This window comes from Eretmochelys imbricata, chromosome 5 (assembly GCF_965152235.1).
Source record: "Eretmochelys imbricata isolate rEreImb1 chromosome 5, rEreImb1.hap1, whole genome shotgun sequence".
In the NCBI taxonomy this organism is placed as follows: Eukaryota; Metazoa; Chordata; order Testudines; family Cheloniidae; genus Eretmochelys; species Eretmochelys imbricata.
This window is the reverse complement of record NC_135576.1, coordinates 46,184,765-46,204,079: the sequence shown is the minus strand read 5'-3', so window position 1 is coordinate 46,204,079 and position 19,315 is coordinate 46,184,765. Positions and strand designations below refer to the sequence as shown.

The 19,315-nt window shown below is 44.0% G+C and overlaps 1 protein-coding gene across 2 annotated transcripts in view; it reads right to left on the bottom strand.

The window, feature by feature from the left end:
* Nucleotides 1–19,315, bottom strand: part of TBCA (tubulin folding cofactor A) — a 65,381-nt gene that overhangs the window by 21,037 nt on the left and 25,029 nt on the right. For both annotated transcript variants that reach the window (XM_077817007.1, XM_077817006.1), the window contains exon 2: nt 12,392–12,497. In XM_077817007.1, the coding sequence (XP_077673133.1) occupies nt 12,392–12,497 (106 nt within the window). The remainder of the gene's footprint in view (nt 1–12,391; nt 12,498–19,315) is intronic.

Genomic DNA, 19,315 nt, shown 5'->3' with positions numbered 1-19,315 from the left:
TCCTCCCCTTTATTACCAAGAGGATTTGAGAAGGTTGGTAAGAAAACTGCTTGGTTAATATGAACAATGGAGACCACTTTCGTGAGAAGACTTCGGTGAGGATGAAGGCAGATGTCTGTGTAGAAAACCGTATCTGGAGGATCTGATACTAGAGCCCTCAAATCCCCCACTCTCCTAACTGATGTAGTGGCTACTGAAAATGCTGCCTTCATCAAAAGGTGCAACAGAGTGCAGGTTGCTACAGGCTCAAAGAGGGGAGAGGCAGGGGGGACACCAATCAGCTTTGTTAAGACTAGATTCAGGCTCTATGGTGGAATAGGGTTCTGTACCTGCGGAAACATTCTGTCTAAACGCTTTAAAAAAATTGTACAGCCATTGTGTTGGAAAAGAGAGAGGGGTTATCCCAGGTGTGTGAAATATAGCTGCTAGGTATTCTCTGATCAAGCTAATCACCAATCCTTGATGTTTGAGGGACGGAAGATAGTTCAGCACATACTGAATAGAAGAACAGGGGCCCAGATGGAAAACCTCTTCCATTTAGCCAGGTAAGTAGTTCTAGATGATGATTTCTGACTACTCAGCAACATATCCTGAACTTCTCTAGAGCAGGACTCCTCCGCCAAAGTTAACCTTGAAGCCTCTAGGGTGTCAGGTGAAGGCTTGAAGTCTGTAGTAGAGGAGGCAGGTGTGATTCTGTGAAATCAAGTATGTGTGAAGCGGGAGCAGGGATTGACTGAGAGGTCCAAGAGCTTGGGGAGGGCAGGGGGAAGTGTTGGTGGGGCCATGCAGGAGTGATCAGTATAAGACGGGCCTTGTCCTGTTTGATCTTGCACACAACTCTGTTCAGAAAAGGATTGGGAAGAAAAAAGTATACAGCAGACCCTGATCATGGCAGTAGAAAAACATCCAATAATGAACCTGGACTGAGTCCGGCTCAGGAACAAAACTGGTGACATATTCTGTTGTCTTGTCGCTACGAGATCCACTTGAGGACACCCTCAGAGCTGGAAAATGGATCTTGCTGTGTCTGGGTGAAGGGACCACTGCTGGTGATGAATAAACAATCTGCTCAGGCAATCTGACAGTGTATTCTGAGGCCTTAGGACATGGTCTGCTTTCAGAAGTAGAGCTGCTGATGTAGAAGTCCCAAAATAGGATTGCTTCTCAGCAGAGTAGTGAGAACTGCATCCCTTCCTATTTGTTTACATAAAACAAGGCCGCTGTATTGTCAGTCAGCACTAATATGCCCCTTCCCCTGATGTAAGGAGGAACGCCATGCATGCTGATCAGATAGTCAATACACGAACATCAGGGAGTTGTAAGCTGAGATTTTGATTAGACCAGAAAATTTGCATCTGCTGGGGTCCCAAGTGAGCCCTCCCACCCAGGTCTGAGGCATCCAAGACTAAGGTAAGAGATTGTTGAAGTGGGGTGAAGGGAATTCCCTTTCAGACATTGGACAGATCCGTCCACCAATCTAGGGAAGATACGATCCGATTTGGTACATGCACTAACCTGTCTACGTGGTGCCTTCTTGATGAATACACATCAGCCAACTGGCCTTGAAAGAGTCTGAAACTCAGCCTGGCGTTTTGTACTACAAAAATGCATGCTGCCATGTGCCCCAGCTGCCTTAAACAGTTTCTCACTGTGGCGAGACGATAAGCCTTAAAGTCCAGAATGAGGTTTTGTATTACATGAAACCTTGCATACAGTAGTAAGGCCCTGGCCATTTTTGAGTCCAGGACCATTCCAACAAATTCTACTTTCTGAACTGGAAACAGGACTGACTCATCCGTGTTGATCAGCAGGCAGACTGCAACGAAGGTGGTTGAGATTATGTTTATGCTGAACAACATCTGTGTCCTGGACTGATCTCTTATCAGCCAGTCATTCAGGTAACGGAAACATGGACCTCTGAAGAATGGTACTACCACCGCCGTACACTTTGTAAATACATGCAGGGCAGCTGAGACACCAAAGGAGAGCACTGTGAACGGATAATGGAGACCGCTGACAGTGAATCTCAAATTTTCTGTGGCTCTGATGAATCGCCACATGGAAGCAAGCATGCTAGAAATCAAGAGCAGCATACCAGTCCTCTGGCGCCACAGAAGGAATCATGGAGGCTAAAATGACCATCTGAAATGTCAGTATTTTTAGGCACTTGTTTAACGCCTTAGATCTAAAATAGGCCTGAGACATCCTTCTGCAGGTAGCATCAAGAATAAAACCCCTTTCCCCTGAACAAAAGAGGGACCTCCTCTATAGCGCCTACAAGGAGAACCAATTGTATCTCTTGCAGTAACTCTGCCTCATGAGAGAGATCTCTGAAGATTAACAGGGAGTGGGGGTGGGGGGCGGGGGAAATAAATTGGAGTGTATATCAAACTTGCACCACATTTAGAACCCAGCCATCTGTTGCGATGTGGGCTCAAATATGACAGAAGTGAGACAGGTGGTTTGCAAAAATTAGGGAAGAAAAGGATGGCCCTCTTAGAACTGGCAGTCTGCTCTGGACCAACCCATCAAAATGAGCTCTTGGAGAATGCTACCTGCCTTGAAGAACAGGCAGCTGCAGAAGTAGAGGGTGGTAGTGGGCATCTTTTGTAACTTCTGCTAGTTCTCCTCGGCAGGTCTTGGGCTTGCTAGGCAAATCCCTGAAAATGCTGTGACTGGTGATGATAGAACGCCTTTTATTTCACTGAAGGGATGTGAATGCCCAGGGGTTTCAGGGATACGCTAGATTCTTTGAGTCTGTACAGAATCTCATCAGTTTTTATTCTGAGAAGAGCGATGGCCCTTCAAATGGGAGATCCTGAACTGTTTGTTGCGCCTCTAGAGGGAGGCCAGAAGAGCATAACCAAGACTTGAGCCTCATCGTGATGGCAGAAACCATGCCAGGAGCTGCAGAATCTGCTTTGCCAAGACTTGCCTACAGAGCTGTTCTGGCAACCAACCTGTCGTCCTTGATCAATGTCTGGAACTCCTGTTTTGCATCATCTGGGCACTTGTCCTTGAACTCAAACTGTATCCCATAAGGTGAAATCACAGCACCCCAGCAAAGTTTGCTAGTTTGCAATATGAAGCAACAACCCAGCTGTGGAATAAAGCTTCCTCCCAAATAAGTCCAGCGTCTTGGCCTCTATTTTTTTGGGCTGATGCCTGGTAACCCTGTCTGTCTGTCTCTCTCTCAATGGCTGCCAATACTACGAGGAAGCCCTTAAGGTGACTAGAGTTACTTGAACGCCAGAGAGGGGACATTGTACCTCCTATCCACTTTTTTTTTTTTTTTTTTTTTTTTTTTGCAAAGTCAGAGGCAGGAAAGCTTGAGTCTGCCAAAGAACCTTTGTAGGCTCTAAAATAGCTCATTAATAGCGACAGCTATTCTAGCTGGGGCTGCAGATGCCAAAATGTCCACCAGCCTGTGTGATTTTTACGGGATCTCCTCCAAGTAGATATCCAGGGCCATAGTCATCCTCCCTCAACAACTCCCGATGAGTCTTAAGATAATCAGGAGTTGGAGAAATAGGTTCCACTGCAATTGCCTCATCAGGGGATGAGAAAGAGGATGGCAACAGTACGAGGAGCTGGTCCAGTTCCTGATCCTGTTGCGGATGCTTGTGAGAAGGGTCCTGATTGTGCTTGGTGCTGGCCTTTGTATCGATGCTAGGGTGTTTGTGGCATTGATGCTCCTGATGGCCAGTAGATGAAGCCGGTTGTGGTGGATATGGGGACGCTCTTGATTGGAGGTGGGGGAAACCCCACAGGTTCCAAAAGGGTGCATGGCCCAAGGGTACTTTCAGTAAGCCCCTTGATTAAACTGAGGCTGAAATCAGGGTGGGCAGGTGCTTTACTCTTGATGGTGAGATCAGCTGGGCTAGGGCACATAGGATCCCACTTCAGGGTCTGAAGTGGCAGTCTCTTCCTGAAACCAAGGAAATGTGCTCTGGGGCATACTCTCTCTGAGTGCCCTCCTGAGATTTTAGATGAGCTTGACCTCTTGGCTTCCTCTGAAGATCCTGGGACTGAGTCTTACCTACAATAACCCTTCTTTGGTACCAGTGATGCCAATCTCTCTCTCGATGCCAGTAATGCTGGAGGTGAGTTACTGACTGATAGTGAGGTGCTCAATACCCGGACCGAGGTCAATGGTTCAGATAGAGGACGTAGCACCAATTCCAGCAGCAGATATTTCAGTCTGGCTGCCCTGTCTTTTTTGGACCAGGGTTTAAAGTGCTTACAAATAGCACATTTGTCACTCATGTGACTCTAAGGCAGTTGGGATGAGGATCACTGTTAGGCATTGCCTTCCCACAAGAGTGGCAGGGCTTGAAACCCAGAGAGTGTGGCCTATCTCCAGTACCAAGCAGTTCCACACAAATTGATGATTTTTTTTTTAAACTTACTATTACACTAACTACTGAACTACACCAGGGGTCGGCAACCTATGGCATGCATGCCAAACATGGCACGTGAGCCAATTTTTAATGGCATGCTGCTATCTGCTGGACCCGGGCAGACAGCAGCGTGCACTAAAAATCCTGCCCAGCCCGGCCCACTCTTTTCCGCCCCCTGCCCACTGCTCTCTCCTTGCAAGGCAGGCAAGCTTCCCCCTCCCCCTGCCTCTTCCCTCAGTGTGCTGGGTTCCTGCCCCTCCTTCTCTCCCTCCCTGCGGCTGATCAGCTGACGGTCCTTGCTACGGAGGGGGAGAGGTAAAAGCGGAGCCACAGCGTGCTTCAGGGACCTTGGGGAAGGGGGTGGAATCAGGGCATATCCCCTCCAGCCCCCTGCCGTGAGCTGCTCAGTGCAGGGGGCTGGGAGCACCCCCATGACCCCAGCCCACACCTCCAGCCCTCTGCCCTGACTCCTGCACCCCCCTCACACCCGAGCCCCATGCCCTGACCCCTGCACCCCACTCCACAATCCCAGCCCTGACTCTGGCACTCCCCACACATACCCAGCCCCCTGCCCTGACTCCTGCACCCTCCTCACACACCCCCACACCCCATGCCCTGACTCCTGTACCCTCCTCACACATACCTAGCTCCCCCACACCCCATGCCCTGACTCTTGCACCCCCCACATCCCCACTCCCACCCTGAGCACCAAACTGGAGCTCCTGCACACACACACCCCATTCCCACCTGCACCCCTTGCACCAAATGGAGCTGTCCAGGTAAGCACTCCACACTCAAACCTCCTGTCCCAACCCTGAGCCCCCTCCCTCATTCTAGCTCCTGGCCAGATCCTGCACCCCAACCCCCAGCCTGCTCCTCACCCACAGCCCTGTTCTCAGTGCACTCCCACTCTCACCTCAGTGCAGAGAGAGGAAGAGAATGGCTAGAACCAGGGAGAAGGTAGGTACCTACTCTATGTGGACAGGGCTGGGACTCCAGACCGGCAGTGGGCTGAGCGGGGCCGGCAGCCGGGACCCTGGCTGGCAGAAGCTGGCAGATGGAACCCCAGACTGACAGCGCGCTGAGCAGCAGCGGGCTGAGCCACTCAGCCCACTGCGGGTCTGGGGTCCCGGCCGCCAGCCCCGCTCAGCCTGCTGACAGTCTGGGGTTCTGGCTGCCAGCCCCTTGCCAGCCGGGGTCCCGGCCGCAGGCCCCGCTCAGCCCGTGGCCAACCTAGGTGAAAAGAACCCCAGGCCAGCAACGGGCTGAGCGGGCCGGCGGCGTAAGATCAGCATTTTAATTTAATTTTAAATGAAGCTTCTTAAATATTTTGAAAACCCTGTTTACATACGACAATAGTTTAGTTATATAATATATAGACAGAGAGAGAGAGACCTTCTAAAAAATGTTAAAATGTACTATTGGGACGCGAAACCTTAAATTAAAGTGAATAAATGAAGACTCGGCACACCACTTCTGAAAGGTTGCTGACCCCTGAATTACACTAACTATACAGGACTACAATGAGCACTGTTTAAATGCTTGACTAAAGACTTGCGGAAGCAAGGAAAGGGAGCTCCAACAACTGTCACAGGCAATAGGAAGGAACTGAGTGGCGTGAGGGGCACCTTGACCCTTTATGCCTGTGCACAAGGCAGCAGAGGGCACTTATGCCTCCCAAATGGGGACCACTAAGTGAAAACTCTTCAACAACTGTACACTGGAGTGCACAGATACCTACAGTGTAATGATCATGGGCAATCACTCAAATAAGAACTACAGTTTTTAATCCCTTTTAAAAAAAAGCACTGGAGTCCATTGTGCTGTTTTGCTAGAACGGATGAGATTTTTCGTGGCATTTTGCAAAGATTTTATTTGCAGTTTACACTTGATAAATAAATTCCGAGTTGTAACATTTTCCTGCCTGATAATCTTAAACTCATATAAATCTTGTGGGAATCATAGAAGTGTAGGACTGAAAGGGACCTTAGTAGGTCATCTAGTCCAGACCCCTGCACTCAAGGTAGGAAAGCTCAATCAATTAAAAAAAAAAAAAACAATTTAGTATGAAATCTGCTTTTGGAAAAAGCTATTAGGCAAACATATTTTGGCTTAGGATATGGTGACTTGGATGCTTGAAGCATAAAAGTTATATAAGCCTTCCTTTATTCCATAGTATTTTCTCAGTTTTCCCTCTTGCTTTATCACACTTTTCTGGCAGTATGATTTGGGTCAGGTACGATTCTTTATTTAAACTGGTGGAAAATCTTCAAACTCTAACCTGCATCTATATTTTCTTGAGAAAAAAAGAATATAGCAAAGTATGATGATAAAAACAAAACCATCTTTAAAGCGGTAGAGAGAATTTCAATTTTTTTCCCCAAAGGGGACTGGGGATGGATGAAGATATGGAGCTTTTCACTTCTGAAACAGTGTGTCAATTCACAGCCCATTCGGGTAAGGAGTGAGCTAGAACGGTTAATATATTATGTCTTTTGGGGACCCTATGTGAAGTGAGTTGAGGACATCAGCCTAATTAGTTAGTAGATGGGTGTCATAGCATCATAGAATCATAGAATATCAGGGTTGGAAGGGACCCCTGAAGGTCATCTAGTCCAACCCCCTGCTCGAAGCAGGACCAATTCCCAGTTAAATCATCCCAGCCAGGGCTTTGTCAAGCCTGAGCTTAAAAACCTCTAAGGAAGGAGATTCTACCACCTCCCTAGGTAACACATTCCAGTGTTTTACCACCCTCTTAGTGAAAAAGTTTTTCCTAATATCCAATCTAAACCTCCCCCACTGCAACTTGAGACCATTACTCCTCGTTCTGTCATCTGCTACCATTGAGAACAGTCTAGAGCCATCCTCTTTGGAACCCCCTTTCAGGTAGTTGAAAGCAGCTATCAAATCCCCCCTCATTCTTCTCTTCTGCAGACTAAACAATCCCAGCTCCCTCAGCCTCTCCTCATAAGTCATGTGTTCTAGACCCCTAATCATTTTTGTTGCCCTTCGCTGGACTCTCTCCAATTTATCCACATCCTTCTTGTAGTGTGGGGCCCAAAACTGGACACAGTACTCCAGATGAGGCCTCACCAATGTCGAATAGAGGGGAACGATCACGTCCCTCGATCTGCTTGCTATGCCCCTACTTATACATCCCAAAATGCCATTGGCCTTCTTGGCAACAAGGGCACACTGCTGACTCGTATCCAGCTTCTCGTCCACTGTCACCCCTAGGTCCTTTTCTGCAGAACTGCTGCCTAGCCATTCGGTCCCTAGTCTGTAGCGGTGCATTGGATTCTTCCATCCTAAGTGCAGGACCCTGCACTTATCCTTATTGAACCTCATCAGATTTCTTTTGGCCCAATCCTCCAATTTGTCTAGGTCCTTCTGTATCCTATCCCTCCCCTCCAGCGTATCTACCACTCCTCCCAGTTTAGTATCATCCGCAAATTTGCTGAGAGTGCAATCCACACCATCCTCCAGATCATTTATGAAGATATTGAACAAAACCGGCCCCAGGACCGACCCTTGGGGCACTCCACTTGATACCGGCTGCCAACTAGACATGGAGCCATTGATCACTACCTGTTGAGCCCGACAATCTAGCCAGCTTTCTACCCACCTTATAGTGCATTCATCCAGCCCATACTTCCTTAACTTGCTGACAAGAATACTGTGGGAGACCGTGTCAAAAGCTTTGCTAAAGTCAAGATACAATACATCCACTGCTTTCCCTTCATCCACAGAACCAGTAATCTCATCATAAAAGGCGATTAGATTAGTCAGGCATGACCTTCCCTTGGTGAATCCATGCTGGCTGTTCCTGATCACTTTCCTCTCATGCAAGTGCTTCAGGATTGATTCTTTGAGGACCTGCTCCATGATTTTTCCAGGGACTGAGGTGAGGCTGACTGGCCTGTAGTTCCCAGGATCCTCCTTCTTCCCTTTTTTAAAGATTGGCACTACATTACCCTTTTTCCAGTCATCCGGGACTTCCCCGGTTCGCCACGAGTTTTCAAAGATAATGGCCAATGGCTCTGCAATCACAGCTGCCAATTCCTTCAGCACTCTCGGCTGCAACTCGTCCGGCCCCATGGACTTGTGCACGTCCAGCTTTTCAAAATAGTCCCTAACCACCTCTATCTCCACAGAGGGCTGGCCATCTCTTCCCCATTTTGTGATGCCCAGCGCAGCAGTCTGGGAGCTGACCTTGTCAGTGAAAACAGAGGCAAAAAAAGCATTGAGTACATTAGCTTTTTCCACATCCTCTGTCACTAGGTTGCCTCCCTCATTCAGTAAGGGGCCCACACTTTCCTTGGCTTTCTTCTTGTTGCCAACATACCTGAAAAAACCCTTCTTGTTACTCTTGACATCTCTCGCTAGCTGCAGCTCCAGGTGCGATTTGGCCCTCCTGATTTCATTCCTACATGCCCGAGCAATATTTTTATACTCTTCCCTGGTCATATGTCCAACCTTCCACTTCTTGTAAGCTTCTTTTTTATGTTTAAGATCCGCTAGGATTTCACCATTAAGCCAAGCTGGTCGCCTGCCATATTTACTATTCTTTTGACTCATTGGGATGGTTTGTCCCTGTAACCTCAACAGGGATTCTTTGAAATACAGCCAGCTCTCCTGGACTCCTTTCCCCTTCAAGTTAGTCCCCCAGGGGATCCTGGCCATCCGTTCCCTGAGGGAGTCGAAGTCTGCTTTCCTGAAGTCCAGGGTCCGTATCCTGCTGTTTACCTTTCTTCCCTGCGTCAGGATCCTGAACTCAACCAACTCATGGTCACTGCCTCCCAGATTCCCATCCACTTTTGCTTCCCCCACTAATTCTACCCGGTTTGTGAGCAGCAGGTCAAGAAAAGCGCCCCCCCTAGTTGGCTCCTCTAGCACTTGCGCCAGGAAATTGTCCCCTATGCTTTCCAAAAACTTCCTGGATTGTCTATGCACCGCATATCACTAAAGCTGTTACAACTAATATTCCTGCTGGTACACAGTGAAGAGGACAAGGGTTGATAATTCATAGCTGAGGTACACTGATTGAGAGCATTAGGAGGTAGTTTGCAGTGCCATTGCTTAGGATGTACCAGTGGCATATAAACAAGGACTTCAGGCCCAGAACCTTGGCTGAGGTGCACTGGGTATAAAAGTGGCCCTTTGTATTCCCATAATCATGGGGCAACACTTCACTGACCTAGTGCCCGGCTGCAGGACAGCAATCTGAAGGCTACTGTAATTTACACCAGCTGCCAACAACCCCAAAGAGTTGCTACTGGAGCCATGGATCACGAGGCTTCAGAGGAAGCCCCAAACCATACTTCCTCCACCAGCAGCCAAAAGAAGGGTGACAGGAAACACGAAGGTGGCACACAACCCCCTAAATATTGTTCCCTACAGGGGGAAATCCTACAGGCTCCAGATCCACCATGTTTATATCCACTTTGTGCTGGTGGATTGGTGCAAAGTGATGGAGCACAGCCCAGGATTAGTGTCTCAGTCTCCTGATCTGTCAATTCAGCATGTTTCACCAACACTCACTTAAAAATAGAAATTTCTTCAGGCACTCATGTGCATTGTTAGATAATCTGTGTTTCATTGCAAAGTCACAGCTAAAAGATTTACTAGTAAGTGGCTTTACTTGTAAGTGGTTTTCCTCTATTCCAGTTTCTCCCTTAAAAAAATTATAGTGATAATTATTATAATATATTACCTGATCAGAGTTCCCAGAACTGGATTTCCTACCCCAGTTAATATACTATAGACTAGCTAAAACTTTAGTTTTACTTCACACAACTGGATCTAGTATCTAAACTATTTCTGTAATGCTATTCTACCATCACTGAAAGATACAGAAGCTTATGTATAAATATTAAAGATAGAACTAAATTCTCAATTTATTATAGTTAAATAGTTAATTTCAATTCTTAATAACGATATAACTAAATAGAATTTTCTTGAAGTCTTTTTAAATATGTAAATCCCATCCCACATATATTCTGGAACAAGTTTTCCACTACTAGAAGTATCTTGAAATTAAGGGACTAGTGGAACAAGTAAGCACACTCACTCTGTTCAGCATCCTAGTCTTTCAGAACTTAAAAATTCCTTGCACTCTGGAAATTGTCAGAGCTGCGAGCATATACCAAAAAAGAACACTAAAGCAGCTGTGTGAAGATGTCATCTGAGGAATCAAATGGCAGCCATTTTCATAGTGTACTGAGAGCCTTAAAAGTTATGTCTACACAGCTTCTGGGTGCAGGTCTTGCAGCCTGGATCAAAAGGCCTGTGTTATTTGGGCTCATCATACTAATGCGCGAAAAACAGCAACATGGATTTTAGGGCTTGGGCTGGAGCTCAGGTTCTGAAACCCTGGGAGCAGAGTGGGCTTCAGGGCTCAATCCCAAACATCAAAGCAATGTCTCCACAGCTATTTTTAGCACACTAGCTTAAGTTCCTCAAGCACAAGTCTTTTGAACCAGGCTGCAAGACTTGCTCCCAGAAGCTGTGCAGACATACCCACAGAGTGAATGGAGGCCATCCATTTAAAAACTGTTGTCACTGGCTCCTCAGAAGACATCCTCAAAGTACTGCTTTACCATTCTCTTTACTGCAATAGCTTCAAAGGCTATTATTGTCAATTATGACAATTTCTTAAGAGTAGGTGAGGAAATTCCTTGATGCTCTCAAATAATCTGATGAATTGGGACACTGAGCATCGGGATTGCATTCACTAGTTCCAATTAGTGTCAATGAATCTTTAAAGAAATTATTCTCATTTCTATTTCAGTAGAGCCTAAAAACCACAATCAGTGATCAGAGGCAGTGAGATTATACTTCTATAAAGTGGTATGAGTAAATGGTGCAATGCCCTCCAAATTCTAAATATTTCTTTTAAATAACCTGTGTGGTTTTTCTCCTTTCCAGAGTTGGGCTTGTGCCATTTATGATTAATAAAGGCAGCGAGAAGGGAGATTTTGTTGGTTTTTAAATATTTTTTTCTGCTTGTTTTTTGTTACATTAGACACTCAAGGTCTCATTTATTCTTCCATTTGTCCAGGAAGACAAAGGATAACTGGAGAACCGTTATTTTATAACACCAGAGACAATGCAAGTGAAGCCTGATTAAGACTGAAAGTGATTTTAATTCAGACTGTTTAAAGGTTGGGGGGGGGGGGGGTTGTGTGTGAATATCTATTGAAAAGCAAATACCTAAGAAATGCTTGGGGGAAAAAAAACCTGTTAACAATTCAACACATTCAGTTAGAAGCTGAGAAAGATCAGTCCATACTGAATATCCCAGGGGCTCCCCAAAAAACCAAACTCTGTATTCCTATTATTTCTAAAGTAAAAGCAAGCAGAAAAAAATTCCACATTTTAAAACAAAACAAATCAGCCAGACCTTAATTCATAGGACCAAAAAAAAAAAAAAAGGGGGGGGGGGGGGCTTAATTCATAGGCCAACATAGCTACCACCGCTTGGTTAGGTGGTTTATTATGTCGACAGCAGACCTCTCTTCCGTCAGCATAGAGAAGCTACACGAGTGATCTGACAGTGGCGCATCTACATTGGTACAGCTGTGCCGCTGGAAGATCACTAGCGTAGACATGCCATTGGTTTACCTAAATTATTTAGAAAGCAGAAGGTAAGAAAACCCTCCTCAGACTCCATCCTGAGCATTCATGCAAGGTATGGAGAAACCTTAACTCAAAGATGAGGAGGCTTATCATTTCACAGGAACAATCAGTACCTTGCAGGATTGAGCTCCTTATGAGTCACCAGTTCTGGAAAGAGCAACATATTTAAAAATGCAAAGAATTGTGTACATTTGTATACTGCCCTTTTTATATTTAAGATAACTTAGTATAATGTTCATATCAGCGGAGCTTGGAAAAAGCTGAGAGATTCTTTTGTTAAAAGTCACTTTCAAATTTCCCCCTTTATAAGTTATAATGCTTTAAATATATTTTTTAAATATTTTAGAACATACCTGCTTTTTAATTCCATAATCATCACTTGCTTCTGCTTTCATTCTTTCAATTTTTTCTTCTTGCTGTTTTGCTTCTTTTTCATACATAACTTTCTCTTTTGCCAACCTGAAAACAAATCAAATGATTTTGTTTATACACTAAAAAAAGCAAGATTAAGCTGTATAATTGGAAAATGACATCATACCCAACAAAAATAAAAAATACAGCGGCCCTTCAAGAGGCTGCTGTCTAGTTTTATAAAAGTTAAATTCTTGACCTTTTAACGAAGGATCTAAACACAAGTGGATAATAGAGAGTACATCTATTTTACTTCTGGTTTTATATTAAATATCATGGATTATTTCAACCAATATTCACTTAAAAAGACATTCTGCTACTCTGTTTCAAATATTCGACAAACAAAACGAAGTAGTAAATTCCTAGCTGCCACATGCTTTACTGATAGAGGAGAAACACTTGTAGTCTGCAATGAGAGATTCCAAGTCACAAAAGACAACTGCTCAGATTCAAGTCACGTGGCTTTTGAGTACAGATATGTTACACAAGGCAAAGAGTAATAAGCTACGTTTGCATCTCAAAGATCATAACTTTTCAGAACAGCCCAAGAAACAATTTTAAAAAATTACTAACCTGTTCTATAATTGTTCTTTGAGATGCATTGTATATCCATTCCACTTTAGGTGTATGCACACAGTGCACCAGAGTCGGAAATTTTCCCCTTAGCAGTATCTGTTGGAGCAGCACATACACCCTTTGCTGACAGTACAAAAAGGGTGCAACCTGACTTCCCTCAGTTCCTTCTTACCTGAGAGACTCCTATATAGAGGGGAAGGAGGATGGTCATAGAATGGACACATGCAACACATCTCCAAGAACAACAGTTACAGAACAAGTTGTGATAGTTTTTTCTTCGAATGATTGAACATGTCCATTCCACTTCAGGTGACTCACAACCAGTTCAAACCAGACGTGGGTTTCAGAGTCTACCTGAACAAGAGCTGAAGGACTTCTTGTCTGAACCTGACATTGTCTCTGGAATGCTGAGAGGTGTCATGAAGAGTTGTAAATGTATGCACCAATGACCAAGCTGCAGCCCTACAACCGTCTGTTATTGGCTCTTGAGCTAAAAAAAGGTGCAGAAGGTGCTTGAGATCTTGCCAAGTCTGCTACCATCCTGCTTGGCAGGGTTACGTTGGCAATGTCATAGCACATACATATGCAGGAAGAAATCCATGACAAGCTCCTCTGTGTTGAGACTGTAAGACCCTTCATCCTGTTTGCAACTGCTACAAACAGCTGGTATGACTATCTAAATCGGTGGTCCCCAAGCTTTTTACCTTGTGCTCCCCCCCCCCCACCCGTCTGCCCCTGAGAGCTGGGCTGCGGCCAACAGCCCGGGTCAAGACCCCCCCCCCAACATTCTTCTGTATCCCCCAGGGGGCACGCCCCACAGTTTGGGGACCTCTGATCTCAACAATCTGGTTCTGTCCAAGTAAAAAGCTAATGCCCTTTTGACATCCAAGGCATGGAGTCTCTCCATCCTTTTGAGAATGGGGTTTAGGAAAGAAAGTCAATAAATATATTCCTTGATTGAGGTGGAATTCTGACACTACTTCAGTCACAAATTTCAGATGTGGACAAAGTAAACTTTGTCCTTATAAAAGATTGCATAAGGAGGCCTCTACCAGAGCAAGGATATGGGTCTCTGGTTCACCACAGGACCACAGCTGGATACCAGGAGGAGGAGCCTCTGGAGGAAGTTGAGTGATGCCTTCTATCCCTGGAGCAAGGGGCATAGGAACATAGGAACACAGGAGCATAGGAACAACTTAGAGCAGTCGTTCTCAACCTATTTACCACCATGCGCTGCATCCAATACCACCTGTATGGCCTTGAGGATGTCACATGGGCCACAGCTCTGTGCTGATTGGGCCACAGATTGAAAATCACTGCCTCAGAGGAAGAATCAGTGTCACCTGACCAGAGATGCACTGTACCATAAGGTGTCGAGGTCCGATGGAGTGTTGTTGGATCATATTAAAGAAGTTCTGTATCAAAATCACAAATGAGTTTGATTCCCCATAGTTCAAATTCCAGGGTATTACTAATTAAGAGGTCTCTTGGTTTTTGGTACTGTTTCTCTCCCTCTATGTGTGAAACTTGCAAGCTGCTAACTGTGTTAGTACATTCTAAGACAGAGTCTGTTCTCAAAGCAATTCACAGAGAGAGAGACTCAAAACAATACTCTAACAACAGAAACAGCACCCAGAGACTCCCCGCCCTTTTGTTGTATTAACAATTGTGATTAAAATAGAGATAGAGGATGTATGTGGATGGATGCTTGGTGTGGATAATAACTGAATGATCAGGGAGGTGCCAGCCTAAGAATCCAGTGTCCATCCGCTGAAGAAGGCGTCAAGTGGAAATAACCAGAGGACCCCCCGGAGGGCAGACTGGAATCCACCCAACAGCCTCAAGAATGGGAGAACCAAAGAACAAGATAACATCTTGGAGCCGTCAGGAATGTGCTATCTGCTGATTGATTCAGCAACAGCATGATGAAGCAATTCCCATAGACTGGCATAGGAAGAAATTCCTATAAAAATAGACTCTAAAAAGTGAGAACCTTGGGGGGGGTCTGATTCTGCAAACCAACTTCCAGGAGCATCAGATGAGCATCTGACAAGGCCCTGCTCCCTCCTCATGTCCAGGCCACCTTGCCAGTGGCTTGGCATGAGCAACTCTAAGGCTGGTAACTATGATAACAACCTTGCAGAACCTGTGTGTGTGTGTGTGTATGAATGAATGTGTGAATAAATATGAGATTGAATAGAATGTTATAACTATGACTAACTGCTTACTAGGATTCTTTCTGTATTCACAATAAATGTGGTATTTTGCCTTTTTCCCTTTAATAAGATCCTGCTGGTTTTTATTTTATTGGTACAACAGTGTCTCCAGAGAGGTCTGTACCAGTGACCATATACTGGTTTTACCTCTGGAAGGCACCAGGAGAGGATTCAGTGGACAGTCTGAAGTCTGCCACAGAGCTGAGGGTTTGACCTTACTTGTAGGTATGTCGACGAAGTCTGAGGATCAATCAGTACTGGACAACTTGTCTCCTATGCTGCTGGAGAATCTGGTACCAAGAGACTTAACAGGTCTTGCACCGCAGCATATGCCTCCGGCGTCATCACTACCAAAAGGTTCTCCTGCTGCTGCCGCATTCAATGAGTCAGTACCACTGCGAGTGTAGGTCTCAATGATACAGGCACTGGTGCTAGAATCAAAAACCCTGAGTGAGACAAAGTCAGTACCAGGGAGCATCTCTTCCCAGAGGATACTCTGCCCTGCTCTCCAGTTTGCTTGCTGGTAGACAGTACTGGGGACCTCAATCTTTTGAAAGAGGTTGGCTGCTTTGAGGCATGCTGTCTGTGCTTCTTCCTCGCTACTGGAAAAGTGGAAATGCTGCAATGTTCAGATGTGCCCTAACTGGCGTAGAAGTACTCGGTGCCCGCCCTGAGTGGGACAGTTCAGACAGTGGACACAAGGCGGCCTCATGAGAAGGAGACAAAGACTCAACTTCCTATCCTTTTTGATCCAGGACTTGAAATATCTACAGTTTTGACAGTGGTCCTAGATGTGACCCTCATGCGGCATTTGGAATGACGGTTACTTACTGGCATAGACTTGCAGCAGATGAAAGGCTTAAAGCCTGGAGGCTGAGCATGACTCCGTACTGAGGGTCAGCACTCAGAACAAGCACAAACTGACAATCTAAGCAAAACTAAACAAAATAACTAAAGGTCTAACTAACTATTGAGGGGTACACTAACTATATATATTCTTGAGAAAGACAGAACACTTGCAAAGCAAGCCAACACACACTGACTACCAATCATGGGCAGTCAGAGGGAACTGAGGAGAACTGGGGGCCACCCTTTATACCACTGCACAGCAGCATGAGGCAGCTGAGGACAGATACCACTAAGGGGAAAAAAGTCTCCTACTCTGGTGCACTGGGCATGCCCACACCTGAAGCAGAATGGACATGTTCAATTACTCAAAGAACTGTAATTCTCATTTTAATGTAGATAATACTTTGACAGTGTAATCACCTCCACTATTTAGATTAGGAGTTCAGACTTTGATACAGAAATGTCTTGCACATATCCTGCCTTCCTTGCACAATTGTGCAACCTTCTCCCTTCCCTGTGGTAATTACAGCAATGCCTTATATGGAAAAGGAAATTCAGAAAGTATCTTATATTTTATCCTCTTTTAATGCAATTTGGTAGGTGCAAGCAGGAGGAGCAAGCCTGCATGACCAGCCAATTCTTCAGTTCAAGAATCTCTTCTAGATCACAGTTACATTTCACACCACAGTACCTAAGTGAGTAGATGTAATTCCACACATCAAATTTCACCACAAAATTATTATTACAAAGTCAACTTCCCAAGCACAGCATCTCCATAGTATCAAGGTTCTTAAAATGTTTGCTCCAAAGGGTCTTTTGCAAACTCAGAATCCCAGAACTAGTATGTATCATGGTAAGTAGTAGACCCATGATTTTACCTTTAACTAGCACCAGCATATTGGAAATTTTCTTAAAATCTGCTTTTTCAAAGGGGGAAGAGACTCATTTTTAGCCTTAACACTGGACCCAGATTTGGAAACTGGATGCTCTTTGATATAATCCCCCTTTTCCAGAAAACTACTAAGATCACCTTAAGTAAATTCAAGTCTAACAACTATAGCACTGAAGATTCCAGTTTAATAGAATTCCTTTTAGTTTGTGATATGTTCTCTACATAAAATAACACAGTGTGCCGGCAAAAATTATGTACCACAAACTCCCATTAGCACCAGTAAATAAAGTAAAAGCTTGACTTTTCTGGCTGGCCAGCTGGCTATTATTGAGCAAGTTCAGACACCAACTGCTCAGGTTTACTGTATGATTCTATTATGATGACCAAAGAAGAGAAGGATTTGTATGGATACTAGAGATTTGAATAACATGTATTGAGCTTTTTCTGGTATAGAAACTTCATTAAAACCCACACCGTTAGCCAACATTAATGTACTAACCAAAGTTTCCATTATATACACTTCATCTCTATTACTTTCTCAAAATAGTGACTGCTAAAAATAATGTTAGGGGACAGATGAAAGGTGGCAAACTGAATGGCCTGATAGGGTCACAATGTTCCCTCTAATTTGACAGGCCGTGTGTGCAAATTATTGTGCTTCTGTGCAAATTATTGTGCTTCTGTGCAAATTATTGTGCATGTGGTGTTTCATCATTTGCGCAGGGTTTAGGATCTGTGCGTGCGCGCACATCTTAGAAGGAGCAGTGGTCACAAATACTTTGGAGTAGCAGTAAACCTTTCTAAAGATCAGTTCTGGACCTGGCATCAGTATGAAAAAGTACGATTTTATAAAGGACTGGATAACTTTACGATCAGGATGGAATGCTTTAGGTCATGGCAAAAATATTCTTTTGTTTGTTAAGTTCCCCCCCAAAGTTAATTTTTCAAACAGAGATAGTTGACTTTTGAATTACTGTACCCAAATTCTTATTTATAGGTTGTCTGATGTAATATTTAAATTTATTAAAATGAAATGTTTAAGCATTATTCTTATAATTAAACTCAACTGCATCATTAAAACGAACATTTCAGAATTTGTTTGTATCAGCTAAAAAAGCTACCTTAAGGTTATTATATATGAAAACATAAGTGACAATCAACTAATGTTTATATTCATAAAACAACTCTACGATCAATGACTTTACAAACTATAGCCATACAAGCCCTCTCTTGGCAAATAAAAAGGTTTGTTTCTCCAATCACATAAGCACAACAGTGTTGGTTTAACACAATTGAAAAACCCCTGGAAGCTCACTAAGGTGCAAACTAAACACATCAGAAGCAGGGTTTGCTAGCCATGTTGTGGGTAAAGCTCCTCCCTAGGAAATAAAAATAAGTTTAAAAACACCACATCCACTTTGGAACTTGCTTACAAGTTTATATGTCACCAATATTAAAACAGTGGTTTAAATTGTGATAAACATTACTGCCTTATAAAAGGTAAAGAAAGACTGGACACACATTTTTCAGAATTTACACATTTTTGAACAGACTGTTCAGTGTGATGAAAGTATTTTATAAGTTACAGCTATTAGAGCTGGCAAGTACTTTGTGCCTTATTTACCCTATCTCATGAACTGTGGTAAGAAGATAAGCATCCCCAAGTATATGGCTGATGAAAGGATATTTACATATTATAAATGGTTTGTACAATTACAGTATACTATGCCAAAATAGCAAAAGAATTTACTATACTAAGTAAACACAGTCTGCACTTCTGAAAATAACCATTCAACCACCACTCCTTACGACCAAAAGACAGGACCATACGTTATAGCCCAGCTTAAGAAAAGGATACCAACAAAATAAATATAGTAAGCGACATTTTTCAAGCCTAGATGTTCATAACGTTAGCTCCTAAATCTACATGTAGACACCTATTTCTGTTTAAGCACTAAATGTGGATTTAGAAGTGGAACTTTAAGTACTCAGCTTTGAAAAAAGTGGCCAAAATATTTTAACCATAACCACTGTTGATAACTCCTTAGATTAAATATTAAAACTGAAATAGCGACAATTTTTCATGACTGATATTAACCTTCTGCATTCCACTCACCTTGATTACCAAAGTTAGACTAGTAATTTCACTTTCCGCCGCTCATGCACACTACTGATGTTTGCATTCACACCACTGAGAAGTTCTAATTTCTAACATTTCTCTTAATGGATTGTTCTACAATATCTTTAAGCCATTTCTATTTATATATGTAAATTCTCCTATTTTTTCCCCTCTTAACCCCATTTTTTAAAGGGAGGCACATACCCTAATTTAT